The sequence below is a fragment of the Puma concolor genome, chromosome D2, assembly GCF_028749965.1.
Source record: "Puma concolor isolate L17-30 chromosome D2, mPumCon1.1.hap2, whole genome shotgun sequence".
NCBI classification, from domain to species: Eukaryota; Metazoa; Chordata; class Mammalia; order Carnivora; family Felidae; genus Puma; species Puma concolor.
In genome coordinates this window covers 53,445,927-53,468,974 of record NC_141677.1, presented here as the reverse complement: position 1 = coordinate 53,468,974, position 23,048 = coordinate 53,445,927, and the positions used below count along the sequence as shown (strand labels likewise).

General features: G+C 37.5%; 1 protein-coding gene across 12 annotated transcripts in view; it reads left to right on the top strand.

Annotated features, from left to right (window-relative positions):
* Positions 1-23,048, top strand: part of CPEB3 (cytoplasmic polyadenylation element binding protein 3) — a 196,391-nt gene that overhangs the window by 76,704 nt on the left and 96,639 nt on the right. For 10 of the 12 annotated variants that reach the window (XM_086680373.1, XM_086680372.1, XM_086680366.1 and 7 more), the window contains 2 exons: positions 4,410-4,466; positions 21,996-22,019. In XM_086680373.1, the coding sequence (XP_086536499.1) occupies positions 4,410-4,466; positions 21,996-22,019 (81 nt within the window). The remainder of the gene's footprint in view (positions 1-4,409; positions 4,467-21,995; positions 22,020-23,048) is intronic. The other 2 variants (XM_086680367.1, XM_086680365.1) reach the window with 1 other exon arrangement.

The window sequence follows — 23,048 nt, the reverse complement described above, 5'->3', positions numbered from 1 at the left end:
ATTGCATCTTGTGGATTCTTTTCCTGAAGGAATGTATCTTCAATTTTATAGAGAAAATTGGTGGAAAATACAGCCCAGCGGAATATGCATTTTTCTTATAACCTTTTCTAGAATGCAGCACTTATATTCTATTATGTAAAAGTCTCTGAAGGACTTGACTTTTTAGAGCAAACGGGGATGGTTAAAGAAAGATACAGTAGTTGTTCCTTATCTCATAACATATTGCAGAAGTAAAGAGGTGGCTTTCATAATTAATTATGAAATTCATAAAAATTTCAATTTTTATTTGGGACATATAGAAGTATGGGTTGGTTGGACTCTGAAACTTTGAATAACAGTAGAGGTCATTTATTACAACTAGCTTCTTAACTATGAATGTGACTTGAGCTTATGAGACTGTGGTTTTTACAGTCTAGATAAACCTGTGTAACCCTCTTCTCCAGCCTCTCCCTCTATCCCCTCTTACCCCCATTTATCAGACCCTGTGCATTGGGGAAAGTGGGACAGTCTCAGATTTCCACAGCATCATTTAACTCCGTAAAGCCAAGTATGCCTTTCAGTTTTCGAAACCTTATATTTTACACTATACTTAAAAGATAGCTGGCTGACAAGAACAGTTTAAAAATAGCAGACCATGGACAGGTGACAAAATGTCACGCTGGCAGCACCAGACTGCATTAACAAAAATCACCAGATGTCACACACTTGATTCTATTTTCACAGCTGATTAAACAGCAGTATTTGTTGGATAAAAGGAAGAAAAAAATAAATGGCCTCATCTGAATTTGGAATCAGTTTTTCTTTTGCTGCTATATATTTTCTCTCTTCTTCAAAATCTCATAATAACTGTAAAATTTAGGATGCAAAATATATTAAGAAAAAAATAAAAAATAATTCTAATTTTAGAAAAGAACTTTTGCATATATATACCTCTTAAACTGGAAGACTATAAGTCAAAATGTTGGCAGAGCTTGTCTTTAATTGGTGATCTTAGTTTTTGCATTTTTCTGTATTATCTAATTTTTCGCTGATGAAAATATATTGGATTTTATAATCTAAACATTAATTTTTGAAGAGGTAAAAAAAGTAGCTTAAAGAAGCCATAAGTTGTTTTGCTACAAAGAATTTGCATTTAGTTGGGAAACAATTAGATTGTATTTAAATAATTGGTTCTGATGGGTCTAACATGACAGAGTTTCTTATAAAATCTTTTGTGGATGATGTTGATCCAAAGATCCACTGAAGTCAAGGAGGCCAACAGAATTAGGGAGGATACCAGGAAAGGCAAAAAGTTTTCTGCTTTTCAGCAAATACTTGATGCCTTCATGTATAAAACATCACCTACGCCTTTTTTCTTTTTTCTTTCTTTCTCTTTCTTTCTTTCTTTCTTTCTTTCTTTTCTTTTCTTTTCTTTTACATCTTTAGAAAGATTGAATTGGAAGTAATCAGTGTGGGTTAGAGGATAATAATTGGAAAACTACTGAGCTTCCTTTCGGTTTCATCTTTTCAAGCTGAAGAGTCCTAAGATCTCATGGAAAGGGTCCAAAAAGGACCCAACTTCTGGAGAACTACAGAAAGAAGCACCCCTCTAAGTGTGGGAACACCAGTAGTTCCAGAAACATATAAAAACTATTATTTGATGTAGTGATTGTAAACCACATGCTTTTTTTTTTTTTTTTCTTTTACCATAGCATAGGAAATAAAAGAAGTTGAATGAGAATCAAGTAAATTTGGGCTTGCTTGGTTTTCTTGATAACGCTTCATTATTCTAGGGAACACCTCTAGCTTTTTAGGAACCACACCCATGTCTGAATATTCCTTGGTCAGAGATTGAACAGATTCTCTCTATATGCCATTTCCTTATGTTTTGTTAGGGATTTTGAACTCTTGTTGGGTTTTCAGGCTTACTTTCCAGTGACTATTTACTGTTAAATTTGAGTATCATCTCAGAATACAATGAGTAAATCACATGTAGTTCTTATGGATATTAGTATTTGGGGGCAATGAATCCAAATCAGGTTTGATTATCTAAAAATAATAGAATATTGATGCAGCTAACTGAAACCAGAATGTAAACTCTCCCTGTTGAGTCAGTCTTCTTCTCATGATGAATTTTTGTATTATAGGTTCTGATCAAGGTGGTGGTAGGAGATAGCACTTGTAGCCTCTGGGGTAGATTATAATTTTTAGACTCTAAAATGGCTTAGGAACTGGGAAAAAATAAGACATATAGAGTAGTTACATACATAGATACTATTAAATGTGTCTTTGAACAATGGGTAGTTTTTGAAACTACTAATACTTAGCTTCTAGTAAACGTGAAAAGATCTATGAAATCAATAAAAACATAAAGTAGGCAATTCTATTATTTAAAAAATGGTTGTGTACTAATAGGAAGATTTTTCTCTGGAAAACATTAAAATATATTCTAAAAACTAATTTTACTATAATATAAATGCTAATAAGAGTCTCCATAAAATTAGACATAGATGTAATATCTTCCTCCTAATAAAGTTTAAAAAAATAAAAACTAAAAGTAATTTTTATTGAAAGTCCTATAATGCTTCATAGTAAAATTAGAATAGTCCCATGTTGATGATTTTTCTATTTTTAATTACTGTCTCTCTCTCCTATACACATACACAGACACACACCCATCAGTAGTAGCAACGTTACACTTAACAAGAGTTTTGTTTTTTCCCTGCCGTTTAATATGAAATGACCTTTCACAAATTACTGTGACCTGAGGGCTTTTAAGAGATCAGGGTGGCCTTGTCTAGGCAAAACATTAATTTGACTGAGAATTAATGATTCTTTCTTTTTATTTGAAGCAAATGCTCTGTTTTGTCCACTGTGATTCTTCTCTTTTGGGCCAGAAGAGCTACTGATGTTTGCTTCCAGTACCCCATAACAGAGATCAACACCAAATGATGACTGACCTTTTGCAATTATATATAATAACAGTGTATTAGTTGAAAAATCAATCACCATATCATATCTCCATATCTCCAGCTTTCTCTGACCACCCCCCCTACTGTTGACGTTTTTTTTGGATAGTAGTAATGACATAAAATGGACATTTTTCTGAGAACTTCATGACAACCCTTCACATAATTGGACATGAAGGCCTTGCAGAACCAAGTTCATGTATGTTAGCTTTACACAAAAGCATGGTTTTAGTAACGATTTTGTTAAATTGTTTAGTAACGATTTTGTATTTGGTCAAATAAACTTTATACATTTTTTTTCTATATCAGACTCTCTGTTTATTCTTTTAACGTTTATTTATTTTTGAGACAGAGAGAGACAGAGCATGAACGGGGGAGGGTGAGAGAGAGAGGGAGACACAGAATCTGAAACAGGCTCCAGGCTCTGAGCTGTCAGCACAGAGCCCGAAGCAGGGCTCGAACTCACGGACCATGAGATCATGACCTGAGCCGAAGTTGGACGCTTAACCGACTGAGCCACCCAGGCGCCCCTCTTTATTCTTTTAATACATCCACCTCCTTTTCCCAAATAATTCATGAAAAACATACCAACTGTTTTACATCTTCCACTTTTAACCCTGGAGGCTATTGAGTTAAAACATCTGATTCAGACTTATCTTCTAGACCAGGGGTTGGCAGACTTTGTAAAGGGACAGAGAGTAAGTATTTTAGGTCTGTGGTTCAGATGGTCTCTGTTGCATATTCTTTGTTTTTTAATTTTTTTTTAATCTCTTTAAAATGTAAAAATGATTCTTAGCTCAGAGGTATAGAAGAACAGGCAGGTAGCCAGGGTGGGCAGAAGTTTGCAACCCTGTTACTGTAAGGATGAAGGTCTGGAGATGAGCGTTCTACCCGAGGTCATATAACTAGTTAGTAGTAGGGGAAGCATAAGAACCCTAGATTTTTAGGCCAGTCATTGTTCCCCACTATCCCTGTTATATAAATTTTACCATCTTTCTTCGGGTTGCCATTCTGATAATTATGTTGCATTTTTGAGCCACTGTGAAACCTTTATCTTTTTATTCCCACTAAGCTTTAAGTTTATATACTTCTTTGAATTTATTATTTTGCTGCTTGAATTTGAAGGGCAGTATGAATGGTTGTTTAAATAAAATGCTTAATCCAGTTGGCATGTTTAAATTGGAATGCAAGAAATGCTTTAAAATTTCACACTGTTATAATGGAAGCTTCTTTTTTGTTTTTATTTATTTGTTATTGAGATTTTGGCTTTAAGGTTTTTTTTCATTTGTATGTTTTATGATTTGATTTAAAAACCATTGTAACTGCTATGGCCTTTGATAGCATTGTTCTAGATTAATCTGTTACAGCTTTTTGTAATGTCCGTCTTTTACTATGTATTTGAAATGATTATATTAAGCATTCTTTTCTTTGTGCTTAAAATAAAATTATTTTATTTTTCAGGACGCATGGGAATAAATTTCCATCATCCAGGAACAGATAATATTATGGCACTTAACAGTAAGTCTTCATATGAAATGTTCTGTAAAATTAGCAGACAGGTTTACAGCATGTAATTTCCACTTTCCTAATTGTTCATTACATTTCAACCTTCCACTTAGTCCAGGATAGACTGTTATTCTATACCTGTGGTTCTCAAAGTGTGATGCCTAGACCAGCAGCATCAACATCATTTAGGAACTTAAGAAAAGTGCAAAATCTCAGGCCCTACTACAGACTTGCTGCATCAGAAACTTTAAGGATGGGGCCAAGAAATCTGTGTATTCACAAATTCTATAGGTGATTCTGATTTAGGCTACAGGTTGAGAACTGCTACTCTATACTAGGGGTTGATGAACTACAGCCTTATGAGCCAACTGTGGCCCACTGCCTGGTTTTATAAATAGTTTTATTGAAACACAGCTACACTTATTCATTTATGGATTATCTATAGCTGCTTTTGTGCCATAATGGCAGAGCCTAAAATGCCTGAACTATTTACTGTCTGGCTCTTTACAGAGAAGTTTGCTGGTCCCTGGTGCATACCATTGGGGTGGGGGAAGGAGGGAGGAGAGGAAGAAAGAAGGCAGGCAAAGGGAAAGAGGGAGTAGGGTAGAGAATTTGAAAGAATAGGTCAACTTATTTATACATAACTGAGAATTTTCTCATTTTGGTAGATAGCCAACAGGTGCTTCAAAACTGGACATCAGGAGTCTCCCATTAGTGGAATTTGCATGGTATAGGTGGTCAGCTGCTTTGCAGGTTAGAAATGGTTTGTCAGTGTAATTGTTGGGTTGAGTTCAGGAGCATCAAAATCTAACCAGAAAGTCATTGTATTCGTTAATCCTGGATGAAAGGTCTGGCTGATATTAGTTCTCCTTTCTAGTGTCTGTGGACCAAGTAGCTTTGCAAAACAGTCTCTAAATAGAAATTGTCAGTTGTCAGAAGGACCATAAAAGCCATTGAATCCCTCAAGACTTAGGTTTTTTCCCCCCTATTAAGTGAGTGACATCAGATTATTCATTGTCATCCTCCCAGATATACAAGCTGACTGTGGATACACATAGGACACATACTGGATAAATCTAGGGTTATATACAATATTACCCCTTTCCTTCCTAAGATTGGAGTTGCTAAGGGCAGATTTTAGGTTACCTCTAAAATATGCATTCCACATTTCTTTTAGTTCTGACATGTAGCCTCCTTCCAGGGGCCACTGCTAAGAACCACTGGCATTGCTTGATGATCAGGTCCCAATCCACTGCATGCATATTTTGTTTTAAATAGCCAGTATCCACTCTTCTGGAGGGTCTTGGGAATAGTAAAAATTCTAGAACTACCCACCTTTCTTTTCTACTTTTTAAAAGAAAGGTCAATTTACCTTTAGATTATGGTACCTCTGTTTTTTTCCCTAGAAGTAGGTTCACTGGGGTGAGGATTAATAAACATGCTTAACTTGCTGAGCCTCAGTAATTTTGTGAAACTTTGTGAAAACACTTCAGTTAGGTGATGGGATCTAGAGTTGAATGTAAACGGAAAGAACAGCATGGTAGTGTGTCTGCCTGAAGGAATGAGTGTGTATTTTAGAAAAGACCTAATTTGCTATGGTGTGAGTCGTCTTCTGCAAGAGGAAGAGGATGTAATTTATGATTGTTCTGTGTACAAAATGAAGCTAAAAGACACTTTTCTTTTGAAAGATTTTAATTCTCTTTGATTTGATTTTCTTTAATTCACTGCTTTCAAATAAATTTTGCTTATGTTCTTTCCAGTATGTGCATGATGCTTAAATCCACCTTTTAGCCTCTAAATTTCCTCATCTGTAGGAGAAGGGGACTGAATTAGGTTCTCTCTCTTTTTTTTTTTAATGTTTTTAAATTTATTTTTGACAAAGAGAGAGACAGAGCGTGAGCAGGGGAGGGGCAGAGAGAGAGAGACAGGAGACACAGAATCTGTGGCAGGCTCCAGGCTCTGAGCTGTCAGCACAGAGCCCGAGGCAGGGCTCAAACTCATGAACCGCGCAAGATCATGACCTGAGCCGGAGTCGGCTGCTTAACCAATTGAGCCCTGAATTAGGTTCTCTTTAATGATTGTTTTCAGAATGAAGATTCAGTGAGTCTGTAATATTTTTTTTGTACTATTTTATTTATTTTTTAATTTTTTTAATGTTTATTTTTTGAGAGAAAGTGTGAGCAGGGGAGGAGGGGCAGAAACAGAGGGAGACACAGAATCCGAAGCAGGCCCCAGGCTCTGGGCTGTCAGCGCAGAGTCAGATGCGGGGCTCGAACTCATGAACCGTGAGATCGTGACCTGAGCTGAAGTTGGATGCTTAACCAATGGAGCCACCCGGGTGCCCCTAAATTTTTTTTTTTTAATGTTTATTTTTTTGAGATAGAGACAGAGTGTGAGCAGGGGAGGGGCAGAGAGAGAGGGAGACACAGAACTCAAAGCAGGCTCCAGGCTCTGCACTGTCACCACAGAGCTCGATACAGGGCTTGAACTCACAAATTGTGAGATTGTGACCTGAGCCGAAGTCGGATGCTTAACTGACTGAGTGACTCAGGCGCCCCATGTAATATTTTCTTAAAGTACCAAAGGATCATTTTGCCAATACCTATATCAAATGTTGATGAGTTACGCATATTTGCAGCATTATGGCAGATATCAGAGTGCATCTGTCTTCAAACGACTCTGGGTGCTGCCCTGTAGGATCCTCAAAGTAAACCATAAAAGCAACCAGAACTCGACATCTGCATTATTGTCAGTACTCTTTCAAAGTGGACTCCAGCTATTTGGAACAAATAAAATATCAACCTTGGTAGGCAGATACTTGTGGGACCTACAGATTTTGACAGATTGGCTGTGATAAGGCTTTTCTTCCCTTTTGTGTGGTTGAGCCTAGCTCATCTAGTGATATACATATATGACACATACACAAGCACAACTCCATATTGTCTTTCCTTTTATGCCTACCATTTGTCAGCCCAACAGATATTGTCCTGGGACTTGTCTGTCTCCCTTCTCCTCAGCTTTCATATAGGAATAATTGAAATCGCTGAAACTTTATTGGTGCTTTTTGAAAGGGACTGGGTTGAACTGTATTTTCAGACAAAAAGGGACTGGCTAAGAAAATTAAAGAGAATTGGATCAATGCTTAAATTAAAAAAAAAAAAAGAAATGTCAGTCAGTTGTGGTTCCTTCTTTCCTACCCTTTTTTGCTTTACAAAATCTGTGCTTCCTGATTCTGTACATAATGCTGCCATTCATTGTAAGTCAAAAAACTTCCATCCTTATTTTATTTCCTTGACTTTACCAGATGCAAATTTCTTCTAAAGACATCATGTTCTAGGCTCTCCTGACTTGATGGGCATGAACAGGAGTCATGGTGAGCATTCTCACTTCTCAGTACCACTTCCCAGCTTTGAATGGGCCAGTTTCCCGTGTTGTGGTGTTCTTAGTGCATGCCTTCCAGTTATCCTTTCCTCTGAGAATTGCCACTGCTCGTGTCATCTAGAAGATAGAAAATCAGGGTGGAGGATAGGAAAGCAACTTTAGAAAACAGTGAACCTGTAGACATGTAGGGTCTGGAAGAATTAGCAAGATTTGTGTAAGCCAAAGAATCTACTGATTTTCCCTATTCAAGACCATGACTCTGGTAAGAATTAGCCGGCTAACCTTTGGGGAGGAAACTAAGGGACACATCTAAATTTTGGCTTTTCCCAAAAAATATTAGGTCCTCAAGTATTATAGAGTATGGGAGGGAAGGGAAGATTGGGGGAAGAAATTCTGATCTGTCAGTAAGACCTGCCACTTGTCTGGTATTTCCAAAATAAAATTAGTTCTGAAACAACACGTCCCTTCCACTTAAACTGGTAATATATTTTTTTCTGTGTAGTAATTCTTTCATTCTCTTCACCTTAACACCAAAAACACTAGAAGTTTGCATAATGTATTTTTATTTTTCCTGCTGGAGAAGGAAGGAGGCTAGTGCAAGTGCTTCCAGCTATATATGTAGTAGTTCTATCAGCCAGATATTTTTTTTAAACAGTAACAGTAGCTTTTGTTTTGTTTTGTTAAATTCTTAGGTATAGAGTTGAGCTTAGCAGTTGTGGGCTTGTATAGGGTTAATGTCTGACTTGATGATTTTTCTCTATTATGATGATCCTCCGAAAAGGATATTGGTGCTTTCATGATTAGTTAGGTGAATCAAAAAGTTATGGTCAACTTAATGTTCAAAACCAGAATGCCTGGTCTTGTGTAATGTACTCTAAAAAATAATCATCGCCAAGAGTATCCACTTTCTTTTTTGACTGGTCAGCTCTTCTTTTTCGAAGTAGAGAATGGGCTTGGAAAACCAGTTTAGTATCAGGAGAGTTGCTTGATGAGTATGAACTTAGAAACAGGAAGAAGTGTTGCTAAAGGGTAGGATCATTCAGCTTCAAGAAGGCATCCTCTAAGCAGCTGGAAGGCGTGTAAAACTGGAGGATGGAGCAGTAAAAGAGCATAGCCAGGAAAAGCATCGTCTAGAACCAGGCAGATCTGGTTCCATTTCTTACAAGCCCTTCGTCCGGCCACATTCTTAACTCCTAGGCCTCTGGTTTCTTCACTTGGAAAATGGAGGTAATGGTCACTGAAGTGGCCATTGATAAATCTTGTAAAGCTTAGCATCATGCCTGACTAGGTGATAACGCTTTGGTGGGCTGCTATTGTGATTGCTCACATCAGCTTTATTGTTGCCTTTTAAAGTTTTTTTTTCTTGCATGTTCCAAAACATGAGTTTATATTATATTGGTTATATTTAGATACATGTTTTCCTGATTGGATTTAAGGCAGCAGACCTACAAGTCAAAGGACACAAAGTAAGAGCTTAGGTCTTGGAGGAGTCATGTGATAAGGATGGCAACTAGCAGAGCAGGTTTTTGAATCTAAGTCTCTCCTCGTTTAAAAACCTATTAAAGGACAGTTAGGATACTCTGACTACCTCATTGTTTTGTGAGATTTAGATGAGATTTGGTACATGTACAAATAAGGTGTTATTACTGCTGCACTTGGATAGTAGGAAGCAAAGTCTTATTCAAATGAGAAGATATGCCAGAGAATGATTTTGTTTTTAGACAATAGTTTTGTGATGTAACAGTGTTTCAATTTTATTTAAATTAAAAAAGCTTCCATGGCATTTGTTTTCTAGTATCTTTCAGCTTGTTAACTAGTCTATTCCAAGATACAAACCGTGAAGATTTAAAATTTTTATATCTTAAAAAACCACAAAGACCTTCACCTGCTTGAGAAACTCCGAGGTCACCAATTGTTCAACAGCTTATATATAGCTGACACACCAGGAAACTTGCAGCTTTAGTTTATGCCGTCTTCCACTTTTTCCCTCTTATTAATGCCTTGAATCTGTTTTGGAAGATTTTGCTTATATTTCTGTTTGAACTCTGGGCTGCTAGAGCATTTGTTGAATTGAAAGAGGAAACGTGAAAGGGTTTCTCTATAAACTTTCAAGTTGGGCAGAGACTCCTGTGTGGTTGCAGGCTTCCTCTTCCTCCTCCCTTCTTTCTGTGCTGGGAGCCAGCTCTTTGGGGAAGGGCTCAGCTGAGAGGAAGTGGCAGAGGGCGAGCTGAACACATGACGCTTTTATGCCAAAATGGGAAGAGAGCCAGGTTTTCTAGAATTCCAAATGGAATTTTCCCAAGTTTGAAGAGCACATTGTATTCCTGTGTACTGTGAGTGGATATAAGTAAATAATTTTTTAACAGAGCAATAAAATGGTGCAGGAATTATTTTGAGATTCTCAGATTGAAGACATGGCCTCTGAGTATTTTGAACTTTCATTTTTTTTTAAGTTTTTTTAATACTTATATTTTAGAGAGAGACAGAGACAGAGAGAGCAGGGGAGGGGCAGAGAGAGAGAGAGAGAGGGAGACACAGAACGTGAAGCAGGCTCCAGGCTCTGAGCTGTCAGCACAGAGCCCGACATGGAGCTCAAACTCCTGAACCATGAGATCATGACCTAAGCCGAAGTCAGACGCTTAACCGACTCAGCCACCCAGGTGTCCCTGTATTTTGAACTTTTAGAAGACAAGACCTAGTGCTCTTGGCTTCCATCTGAACAGATTTAGAAGTAAAATCATTGTACAATTGTGGGATGAATATATTATAAAAAATGGCTAATTTAAAAATGAAAAATAGTAATTATAGGGATATGCAATATTCTATAACTTTTAAGTTTATAACTTTTAAGTTATAACTTCAACTCAAGTTTCAAACTATTTTGAGTGGATGCTGTTTATGAATGTGGTAGGGGACCTAAAGGCATTGCTGTTTTGTTTTGTTTTGACCTTCTCATTTTACAGAGGGGGCAGCTGAGGTTCCAGAGACTATGTGAATTGCGTAGGGTGACGTTAGGGAGTCAGGAGCAGAACCTTTTGCCTCCAGGTTGAGGGTAATAACTTTTGCTTTAAATACTTAACTATTAAGAGTGATTGTATTATTTTTATACTAGTTTAGCACAAATACATTCTTGTCTTTGGGAAAATTGTTTTTCTAGTATTACTTGTCACCCTAATTTTGCTCTGAATACTAAATAAAGCCTCTTTTCCTGACAAATAGAGTGATAAACCTGGTCTGCATGTCCTGACATTGAACATTGTTAAGTAAGTGAAGCCTGAAATATTCTTGACTTATTAATTGGATTTTGGAAGAAGTTCCTTGTGTGTGTGAATATGTCTAAAGTGCTAGGAATTGGGTGCTTCCAACCCCAGTAATAAAGATGTAGGAAACTGAAAAGTTACCTACTTTCCCCTGCAGACCTCTCTGTTTGCTTTCTCCACTTGTGTAGGCAGTAGAACCTGGACTTCCCATTTATAGGACTCATCACACTTATAATTGACTATTTAATGCTGGTCTTTCTCTTTAATATGTATGCTTCGAGAGAGCAGAGATTAGCTTTTATTCACAGCTGTTCACCAGCTTCAAGTACAATGCCTAACCTATTCAGTAGGTACTCAATATTGGAGAGCAGCAGAGAGGGAAAGATAGCTCCAAGAAATTGGGAAAAGCATAGTGTAACAGCCTTAGAGAATATCCAGTCCACCATAGTTCCTTTATAAAAATTTGTTTTAATACTTCCTTTTGGAAGATGGTAATAACATATTTGGATCTAGCAATTAACAGTTTATTAAGTGCTTTCGTAGACCTCTGTGCCTTTGTAATGCATTTATGGGTTGGCAGGGCATGGTCAAAACCCACTTTCCTGAACACCAGTTTTATCCCCTGATTCTTCTCTTATCCAAACAAAACATGGGTATGTGATGGGGTAGCATATGAAATTGACATGCAGTTTTTTTTTTTAATTTTTTTTAACATTTATTTATTTTTGAGACAGAGAGAGAGAGAGAGAGAGAGCATGAACAGGGGAGGGTCAGAGAAAGAGGGAGACACAGAATCTGAAACAGGCTCCAGGCTCTGAGCTGTCAGCACAGAGCCCGACGCGGGGCTCGAACCCACGGACCGCGAGATCATGACCTGAGCCGAAGTCGGACACTTAACCAACTGAGCCACCCAGGCGCCCCGACATGCAGTTTTTAAGATAAACCTGGAGACTTTAAGGGGTATCCTAAGATTTCAACAAGTTTTAAGAATGCTTCATTATTTGTTTCCCTCTGCTTTGGGGGAAGTTTGATAGAAAAGCTGAGAATCGTGTCATTCATTTCATCTTTAGCACAGCCTTATTTAAAACATGGCAGGATCTTCCTTTTCTGAAGAAGGTAAAGGAACTTGCTGATGTCATACGGCCAACTAGTAGCCATCTATGGCTTGGACAGAGAGATTATTCCTTAATCTAACGTGACTTCTACTCTTGGATTTTTCCCAAAAAGATCACTCAGGTTTCATTTAGCTTCTTTAGTAAGAGTTAGCTAAATAATACTTTATTGATTGTGGAGAATGAATGTACTTGCAGAGGTGATCAGTTTTACTTTCAAAACATAGTCTCCCTTGTTAATGGAAGGAGTTTTAACTACTCTTTCACTCAGACCTTTAGTATGTGCAGATGAGTGTCTTAAATTTGAACAACGACTTGGTATGCAGCTGATCCCTAGGTAAAATTAAGGAGGTGAAACTTTGCCTTCTTTTCTTTGTTATCCTATGCACAGTATAGTGGGGATAATGCAGTGTTGGGAGGGCCAAACAGATCTGAATTTAAATCCTGGATCCATCACTTACTTGCTCTGTGACCTCGGACAAGTTACCTAATTTTTAAAATTAAAAATAATTTTTTAAAAATATTTATTCATTTTTGGGAGACAGGGAGACGGAGTGCAAGCAGGGGAGGGGCAGAGAGAGAGAGGGAGACATGAATCTGCAGCAGCTCCAGGCTTGGAGCTATCAGCACAGAACCCGACACAGGACTCGAACCCACGAAGTGCAGGATCATGACCTGGGCCAAAGCTGGACGCCTAACCGACCGAGCCACCCACGTGCCCCTGTTTTTTTTAATTAAAAAAAATTTTTTTTTTTTTTAACGTTTTTATTTATTTTTGGGACAGAGAGAGACAGAGCATGAACGAGGGAGGGCAGAGAGAGAGGGAGACACAGAATCGGAAACAGGCTCCAGGCTCCGAGCCATCAGCCCAGAGCCCGATGCGGGGCTCGAACTCACGGACCGCGAGATCGTGACCTGGCTGAAGTCGGACGCTTAACCGACTGCGCCACCCAGGCGCCCCATGTTTTTTTTAATTTTAAATGGAGTTTTTAATCCCTTCTTTACAAACAGTAGGGTCAAGTGTGCAATGCTTCTGTGACCAAACCTGGCAATAAATACACACTTAACAAATGCTAGCCTCTGCTTCTTCCCTCTTCTACCTCTAGTTTCTCCTTTCTTCCCCCTTGGGTTAGCAGTAATTCCTAATTCCAGTTATATAATCAAAATGGGAACAAAAATAGAAAATACCTGTGACCCAACATCAGAGACTGTAATTTAATTGATTTGGGATCAAGCTTGGCTGTGAGGTGTGGACAAGAGGTAGATGGAAAAGACCACAATTAGAATTCACCTCTTGGGAGATCCAGTGCTGCTACTCCGACTCCTTGCCGATGTCTCTGCATGAAGGCATCATGTAGCATAAGGACTGTGCTATGCACTCTCTCCTATCCTTTCTTCCCTGTCGAAGCTTAGTCTGCCTTTATTGTTCTCTAAGATTTTCCCAAGTTCAGGTCAGAAGAAGAAGCTGTTTTGGGGAGGTCAGGGCAGGGGTGAGGGGAATGAGCAGCTCTCCATGTTGCGGGAGCTCTTCCCAAATTCTCAAGTCAGTTCCTTTCCATAACTTTCTTCCATGAAGGAACCCTCCTTCCCGCACGAGAGGAGCCTTATTGATAGGGAAGACACAAGGAACAGTGACCAAGGGGCTGGGCCTTTGGTTCTGCTTATGCTCCTGAGCACACTGGCACCCATTTTGTTTACCCTCTCTTCTCTCTGTATAGTTTCCTACTTTATTTGGAGTTCAAAAATGTAGAATTAGTAAGTGTTGGCTGTCCTGAACAGTCTAGAAATTGAGTATTTATATAATGTTTGAAGAGACCTCATGAGATTTTGACATAGTGGTTCAGAAAAGATGGTTTGTTGAGAATATATGCCAAATATTTGGGTGCATACCTCTATAATAGGCCTGACCTGATCTGGACACATTGATCTGTGTAAAATATAATATACTCTGGCATGTGATTAGAATTCTCAGGACTTTTCTTGATATCTTCCCCTTTTTGGGGGGGGAGGGGCAGTTATTCTATCATTTAGTATCGTTCTACTGAAATAAAAGTAAGGTGATAGTTACTCGCTGTGGAATGCTATTAGGCCACAGATGTGAAGGGCATAGACATCACCTGATGCGGGGAGATGTGCATGCACACTCTCTCCAAGTAGGGATAACAGAATAATGCAGAGATTCTTTAGGTTTGTTTCCAGAGAAATCTTGTCAGATACAACAGACTTAGATTGATTTTCTTCTGCTTTCATGAGGAGTTTAGGAAATGAATGTAGAAGTTCTGAAGTGATACTTTGATAACATACCATCATGTAGCATCATGTAGCATAAGGACTCCATAAGTAACCTATATGGTAAATGTACTTTGGAGACTAACCTAATACTGGGTGTGAATGGACACTGCAAGATGGTATAGAGAAGCCTTGAACTTACATTTTGGGCAAGATGGAAAAAATAATAGTGGATGGAAATGGACAGAGGAGTTCAGGGGTTCTTACGGGGCAGAGAATAGATGTCAAGACATGGATATCTAGATTCTTATGCAGACTAGATAAGTACTTATATTGATACTATGGGAAAAGTGGACTGAATTGGTGTGACTAAGATGAGGATTTGAAACGTGGTTGGGGTCAGATGGTGAAGGGCCTTGTTTTCATGAGAAGCTTGGACAGACAAGTGTCTTCCTGGAAAATTACGTTTATCCAAAGGAGAATGTTCAAAATGATATGGATTATGAAAAACCATTTATTATGAAGAGTAATTAAATGTATTTTTGTTATGGAAAAGGGAAAACCAAAAGATAAAGCAATGACCCTCAAATAAAACTGGGATTAGGCTGGGATCTATTGTTAAGGAAAATAGAGAGACACATATTAGAAGGAACTTTCTACCTTGTAAGAAGGGTCCTACCATAGAGTATAGATCTTTAGTTTTCTAATCTTGTTCTGTGGAACCCCAGCATCCAAGGAGGTACTTTAAAGGCCACTATGGGGGAAGGGTACATGACAGGTTGGGCTCTGGATCCCGGTGCTGCTCCGGGGAACAAAATATTTCATATCTGTTGGAGTTTGTTTTGGGGAGGAGAGAGAGTTCTGCTGGGAAAAAAACAAGACTGGAAGAGGCTGAAGTGAGTCTCCTTAGTCTCATTTTAAGGTATTCTAGCTGAACTAGGTCGAACACCTTTGTTTTGGTTACAGAAGTAATTCCTGTTTTGTCTGGGAGATTGACTAAAAGTCTAGGGTTCCTATAAGATTTTTTAGGCAGTGAAGTAGAACATTGCAAAAACTCAGTTGTTTAGGATGCAGGATACAGTTACATATGTTATTAATGACCATTAGATTTTTCTGACCAATCCATAAAAATGCCTATTAAAAATACTGATTTTAATTCATAAAGTAACAGCTTTAAATGTAATGACTACCAGAAAACAATAGTGCTGTGGTAGTAATAATGAAATAAAAAAATTGGGGTGAGAAGTTCCCTTTTTTATTAAACTTGGATTATGCTACTAACAGCAAATACTTTTAAAGGATGATGGGGGTGCCTGGGTGGCTCAGTTGGCTAAGCATCTGACTGTGGCCCAGGTCATGATCTCGCGGTTCGTGAGTTTGAGCCCAGCATCGAGCTCTGTGCTAACAGCTCAGAGCCTGGAGCGTGCTGCAGATTCTGTGTCATCCTGTCTCTCTGCCCCTCACCTGCTCATGTTCTGTGTGTCTCTTTCTCTCTCAAAAATAAATATTTTTTTAAAAATTTTAAAAATAGGGGCGCCTGGGTGGCGCAGTCGGTTAAGCGTCCGACTTCAGCCAGGTCACGATCTCACGGTCTGTGAGTTCGAGCCCCGCATCAGGCTCTGGGCTGATGGCTCAGAGCCTGGAGCCTGTTTCCCTCTGATTCTGTGTCTCCCTCTCTCTCTGACCCTCCCCCGTTCATGCTCTGTCTCTCTCTGTCCCAAAAATAAATAAAGGTTGAAAAAAAAATAAAATAAAATAAAAAATTTTTAAAAATAAATAAAGGATGATGAAGTTGTAGTAATTCTAAAGGGAATTGCCGAGTGCTTTCAAGGACTGAAATACTGGCTCTTTAGTCTTGATAGCTAAGATTACTTTACTAGGGCTGCATAGGCTGGATGGCTTGAACAGCAGAAATTTATTTCCTCACAGTATGGAGGCTGGAAGTCCAAGATCAAGATGTCAGCAGGGTTGGTTTCTTCTGAGTCCTGTCTCCTTGGCTGGCAGAGGGCTGGCTGCCTTCTTGCTGTGACCTTACATGGCCTTTTCTGTGTTCCTGGGCATGCCTGGTATCTCTTCGTCTTATAAGAACACCAGTCTTACTGGATTAGGGCCCTATCCTTATGACCTCATTTAACCTTAATTACCTCTTTAAAGATCCTGCCTTCAAATAAGTCACACTAGGGATTAGCACTTCAACCTATGTATTTTGAGGGTACACATTTCAGTCCATAACAACCGATGAATTGATAAATTGTGGTATTTCCATACTATGGAATGTTACTCAGCAATAAAGAGAAACAAAATATGAACACGTGTAACAGCATGGATAAAGCTCAAAAACATTATTCTAAGTATAGGAAGTCAAACACATTGATTGTATTAATATGAAGTTGTAGAAAGGGCAAACAAAACAGTACAGAAAGCAGATTAATGTTTGCCAAGGACCATGGTTTGGGGGATTGGGTCAACAGCAAAGGGGCACAAGGAAGTTTTTTAGGAAGATGAACTGTTCTGTAGGATAGAACTCAGTGGTGACACGACTATATATAATTATCAAAACTGGCCAAACTGTTGTTATCAAACTGTCCAAATTTACAGGGAATTAGTTTTACTGAGCGTAAATAATACCTCAACTTAAAGAATAAATGGTTTAGAACCAATGTGGACTGGATTCGGTCCCAACTTTGCATAGCTGAACAGCCTGGAGCCCGTCATCCTTTCGGGGCCTCCGTTTACCCATCTGAAAACGTATATTATGATAGCTGCTCATGTTACTTTTTAGGATTGCAAATTGAATAGAAAGATTCGTCTGAGAAAAATGGGTAAGAATCAAAATGAGAAGACTAGGAGGAAGAGATTTTAAAACATCCAAATACTTATGTGAATATAATAGTTGAAAATGTATCCCATTCTTTCAAGCATCGTTTTTACCTGTTAAGTTCATATTGTTAGGTGAATATAATAGTTGAAAATGTATCCCATCCTTTCAAGCATCGTTTTTACATGTAAGTTCATATTGTTTATGGAAAAATTGATTTCTTTTCAATTATAATTTGCCATATCTGAGAATCATTGGGCTAAAACTGTCTTCCCTGTCGTTATAAAGACAAAGATAGAGAAGAAGCATTTATGGAACAAACTCCATCACTCCTGCTCTTTGGGAATTAATCTAATTACAGAAGGGGGAGCATTTTTGTACTACCTTTGAGATCTTAACCCATCTTAGGTGGAGTTTTTTGCATGACTAATACTTAGATGGAAGCTGAAAGGGACCATTAGATGTTTGAATAGAATTTAATTTTACATACTGAAATGGTATTCAAAACATAAGTTCATAAGGTGTTTTTAAGAAACTGATTTTATAACAAGGAAAGTAATTAACAATTTGTTCCTGCAGTTGACTTTTAACAGTCTTGGCAAATATTTCCAAGCCAGTTTTTTAAATGTTGTACTAAGGTCTTTATCTTGTTCATTTGTTTTACATCAGTATAGCATCCTAGGGACTGCTTAAGTTCCTGAAATGGTGCATGCTACTTTGATACACAATAGAACAGAGATCCTTCTCTCTCTGGCCCTCTTCCCTTTGTCTCTCTATCTCATTTTTGAGCCTCTGTGGTGGAATCTGTATATGATGTTACTTTGCTTAGAGAAACTTTAAATTTGGGTGAATCTATGTAGCTGAAGAATTAGTTTAGGTTTTAAATCAGATCATAACATGCCCTTGAGGAATCACTTGTATGACTGCAGCCATTTAAGACCCAAGTGTAGGTCAAGTCATAAGAGTAACAGGTAATTCATTTTACTTTATTGCCTCATATGCTTAATAAACCATAACATTAACATGAGAGTACCATTCACAATGTACTAGTCATTGATCATGTAAACTTATTTTTAGAGTAACTCTTATATCTCATTGTAAAGTACATGTACCTTTTTATATTTATTCTGATATATTAAAAATCTTTAATTTTTCAATTTTGAGTTATTCAAATTTATGACTTTTTAAAAAGATTTTTTTATTTTTAAGTAATCTCTACATGAAACATAGAGCCTGAACTCCCAACCCTGAGATCAAGAGTTGCATGCTCTACTACAGCTCTTACAGCCAGGCGCCCCCAGATTTATGACTTAAAGACTATAAAAATGTTAGCATTATGGACTTTCTGCATTAATCTTATAACCTTTTATCCCAGTGAATCAGTTTAAAAATAAATTTTTTGTAATGTTTTCATTTTTATTAATAGAACTATAATATACATCCAAATAATGCACAAATCATAAATATATAACTGATACACTATTACAAATTGAACGCACCCATATAACCAGTACCTGGATCAAGACCAAAACATTACCATCACCCCAGAACCCCCCTCAGTCTGCCTTCTAGTTAATACCCTTAGCCAAGGGTAACAACTACCACAATTTCTAAAAATTAAATGTAATTTTTTGTGAGTTCTAAAAGTAATATATGTGAAACGGTGAAAAGAACTTTATCTGTAATGATGATGATGATTAAATAAGAATTAAAGTTCTTAGAGGCACTGCTTAGGATACATATCATGTCTTATATCTGGTATAAATCCATACTAGCATATAATGTACTATACAAATGGAATTAGTCATATTTACTCCCCCCCCCCCTTTTTTTTTCTATGTGGGATCATTTTGTGCAGACTCATGATAAGTTTATGTATTCAGTATTCTTGTTTAAAAATCATATTTGTTCTCAAGGGAAGGCATTACTTTTGTGTTCCCAGATTTCTCTCCTTGGTGTTCATTTCATTACATCTCCCTTAGGGAAGAGTTTGACTCTAATTAGTCTATTTGCAAGTGGCCCTCGTATGAGCAAATCTTTAATCACCCAACAGAGGTGGCATACATTCTAAAGGCCATCAAGGCATTTGTTACTCCTTCCCTTGATTACACACACAGCTGACAACATATATTTGTTGAATACCAACTTGGTATAGAGCATTCTACCAGGTGCATTAGAGGATAGTAAAAGATATACAAGATAATGACCTTGGTCTCTAGGCATTTAACAGTATAGTGAGGTGGTTGCAAGTGTGGACTCTGGAGCCAGAGTGCTTAGATTCACCACTCACCACTTCCTAGCTGTAAGATTTTAGGCAAGATACTTAATTTTGTGTCCCATTTTCTTCATCTATAAGAAGAGGCTAATAAGAATTCTTATTTCATAAAGTTACGGGGTATATTAAATGACATTGATACGTGCAAAGCTTTTGAACTGTTCTGGAACATAGCAAGTACTAATTAAGTGTTAGCTGCTATAATAATAATCACCATAGGGATGATAGATAAAATTCTGAAATTAGGACCAGGGTTGCACATAATTAAATTACACAATGAATGATGAAAACAAATTGAAGCTTCTCATAAAACTGCTTTAAATTGGTTGCCTATCCCTTATGCTGTCTTGCCCCTGTATCAGTCACCAAGCTGACATGAACCAATTTACACTCTTTTTGATAAGAAATGAAAAAAAAATCCATAAAAATCATGAACTGTTTAAAGAAGCTTTGATTAAAACTCCCAAGTATGCTTTTGCAAGCCTTACCCATCTCCTCAGCTCAGAATGCTCCTCCTCACCCCCGAGACTGACTGGATCTATTCACTTCATGTTCTCTATTACCTGAAAATTTGGCAGTTGAAGACTCGAGTGAACAGCATTCTCCTTATCCTTTAGGGGTGTTAAGGTCTGATGAGTCATTTGTACCTTGGTATTGTAATCAGATTCTTTTTCATTTGAGCATCTGGCCAAAAATCAGATATAATGAAAGAATGGGAATTTGTTGTTTGGGAGAGAAATGAGTAATTTTGAAATACAGAATGTTTTATTTCCTCTCTAAATAGAGGTTTGTGGTGGGGGTTTTGGGCAGTATGACATCATTGGGGATGGGAGAAGGGACAAAGAAATAGGTGTACAACATCAAAGCATACTGAATCTCTTAAGCATACAAAGTCCTCTTAATCTAATAGTGCTGTCTTTTAGTATTAACTCATCCCTATTATTATAAATGAAGTAGGCTTTTGGGGGGGCCAAACTAGGAAACTACCACTTACTGCATGGTAGTTATGTAAGGAGATGAATTTTACATGGGGAGATATTTATGCAAATATATTTATGCGGGGAGATGAATTCCAGGTTCCCAACAATGAAAAGGATAAAAATTCCTTAATTTTTACTTTTTTTGGAATGCGTTCCTTTTGTAAGTGATGTAAACAGTACTGCTGTGTAAATTCAGAAAAGGTTGTGTGTTTTTTAATTGAAGGTTATAGTGATGGGAGAAGTTAGGGAGAAAGTAGGGCTTGAACTGGAAAATTCTTTTTAATATTTATGTAATGGGAAAGCGAAGAGGCCAAATGTGTGTAGGCGAGGGTATGATGTCTGAAGAAAAGTGGGAACTAGCGGGCCAACTGGTATTTCAACTTTCTAGCTGAAAAGTCTGAATTCTTTTTCTAGGAGAGAAATCATTTTCTTCAGTGCTACCTTATACTGCAAATGTAACCGCAAATTATCACTGTTTCTTGTTTTGATTTGTTTTAAGCTAATATTATAACATGTTATTGACACTTTAAAAATGGATTAAATAGAGTTCTCATTTGTTTTTATAGAACCTGAGTTTTCAAATTTGAAAAACTTTCTACTTTGAAAGTTATTTTAGATGACAGGATATCCTTGCAATATACATATACATATACGTATACATATACATATATATATGAATGATATCATAGTCTAGCTCTAGTAAATGTTGTAATAATGCATTCTGTGGGCCTTGAGTTTTGAAAGGGAAGAAAATATTCAAAGCATTTTATTTTTCAATATGCCCTGGGATGTACCCAGTACTGAATCCCTTTCTACTTTTTCAGTTCACTTCTTAGGTGAAAAAGATGTGGTTTTTCCCCCGTTTGTGATACTGTGTGGAAAGTAAATGGGGAGACCAAAGAGACTTCACTGAAATTTTCACACAGACACATCACATTCTGTAGAACCAGAGTTAATTGTGCATTAAATTTCTATATAGTTTTTAGGGGACTCTATTTATGGGGTTTATGTGTGTGTGTGTGTGTGTGTGTGTGTGCATGTGTGAAGAAATTCAGAGTGACCACCATACACTACAGTTTTTAATTTAGAATGAATGTTTTCCTTTAAAGTGATGTCTGATGGTAATACAGCACAAATGAAGATTGATTAATCAGAAAAAAATTTAAAAGAACTCTGTCTATATCTGATACAGATAATGGACCACAGCATAAATCCCTATAAGACTATGTAACTTAAGCACCCATTGTATCTTTGTCAGTGGCTGCCATATCCAGGTGAATTTCTCTTTAAGATTATGTTTTAACTTGTGCTTCATAAAGGTTTTTCTTTTTTTTTTTTTAAATATATTATCTCTGCAGTCGAGTTGAACAGTATCTCCAGATTAATTCTGAAAATACTTAGAAAAGGTTTATGTGAATATTTTTTTATTTCTAAATTCACCATTTTGATAAAGATACCCATGGTTTTCTTCTGTGTTTACATGCAGCCAGGAGCTATGGGCGGAGACGAGGTAAATTTTTTAATGAGATCTTTTGCTTGCCAAATTGTGAGTAAATATGAGTGTGTGTGTGTTTATACCTGTGTGTGTGCAAAACAATAATTATTGTGTGGTATGATGTTCTAGCTTATTTTAGCAAAATAATTCTCATCACTTTCATTATAGTTGTTTTTTGTTGTTAGTTGGTAATTTGTTCTTTTAATCCTAATATAGACATAGCAAAGACTATTTATTTCTACCTGGAAATTTTTGTTACGTGATTTATTATGATCTTGAGAGAATAAAGGCCAAGCATAATTTTGTGTGTGTGTGTGTGTGTGTGTGTGTGTGTGTGTGTGTGTTTTATCCACTGTGTTCTTTTCATACTATTTAGAAAGCAAAAGTTAGGTTTTAGAGGGCAATTCTTGATCTTAGTAGATTTACTGGTGAATTCTTTAGTGTTAATCCAGAAGCAGATTTACCTTGAAGGTAAAGAAGCTTAAGTTGTAGGGACCCTCACTTTCTTTCTTTTTTTTTTTTTTTTAATTTTTTTTTTTTAACGTTTATTTATTTTTTTGGGACAGAGAGAGACAGAGCATGAACGGGGGAGGGGCAGAGAGAGAGGGAGACACAGAATCAGAAACAGGCTCCAGGCTCTGAGCCATCAGCCCAGAGCCCGACGCGGGGCTCGAACTCATGGACCGCGAGATCGTGACCTGGCTGAAGTCGGACGCTTAACCGACTACGCCACCCAGGCGCCCCTGGACCCTCACTTTCAAGGGGACTCCCTCTTTACCTTATTTTTGTGTTCTTTTTCTTGAAGCAGATCCCCAACTTGTATAGGCTCTAAGCCCCATAAACTTGCATTGTCTCCTGATCCCACTCAAACAAAATAATACTGCTTTTATTTGTATAATGCCGTTACCTTTCTACAGCATTTTTCTATCTGTAATTCATTCAAATAATTTTATTAAGTTGGTAGGGTAAGCCTAATGTAGTGTTTTGAAGGAGTATGAGATTTAGGGTCAAAGACCTAGTTTGTAATCACTGCTTTATTGCTTC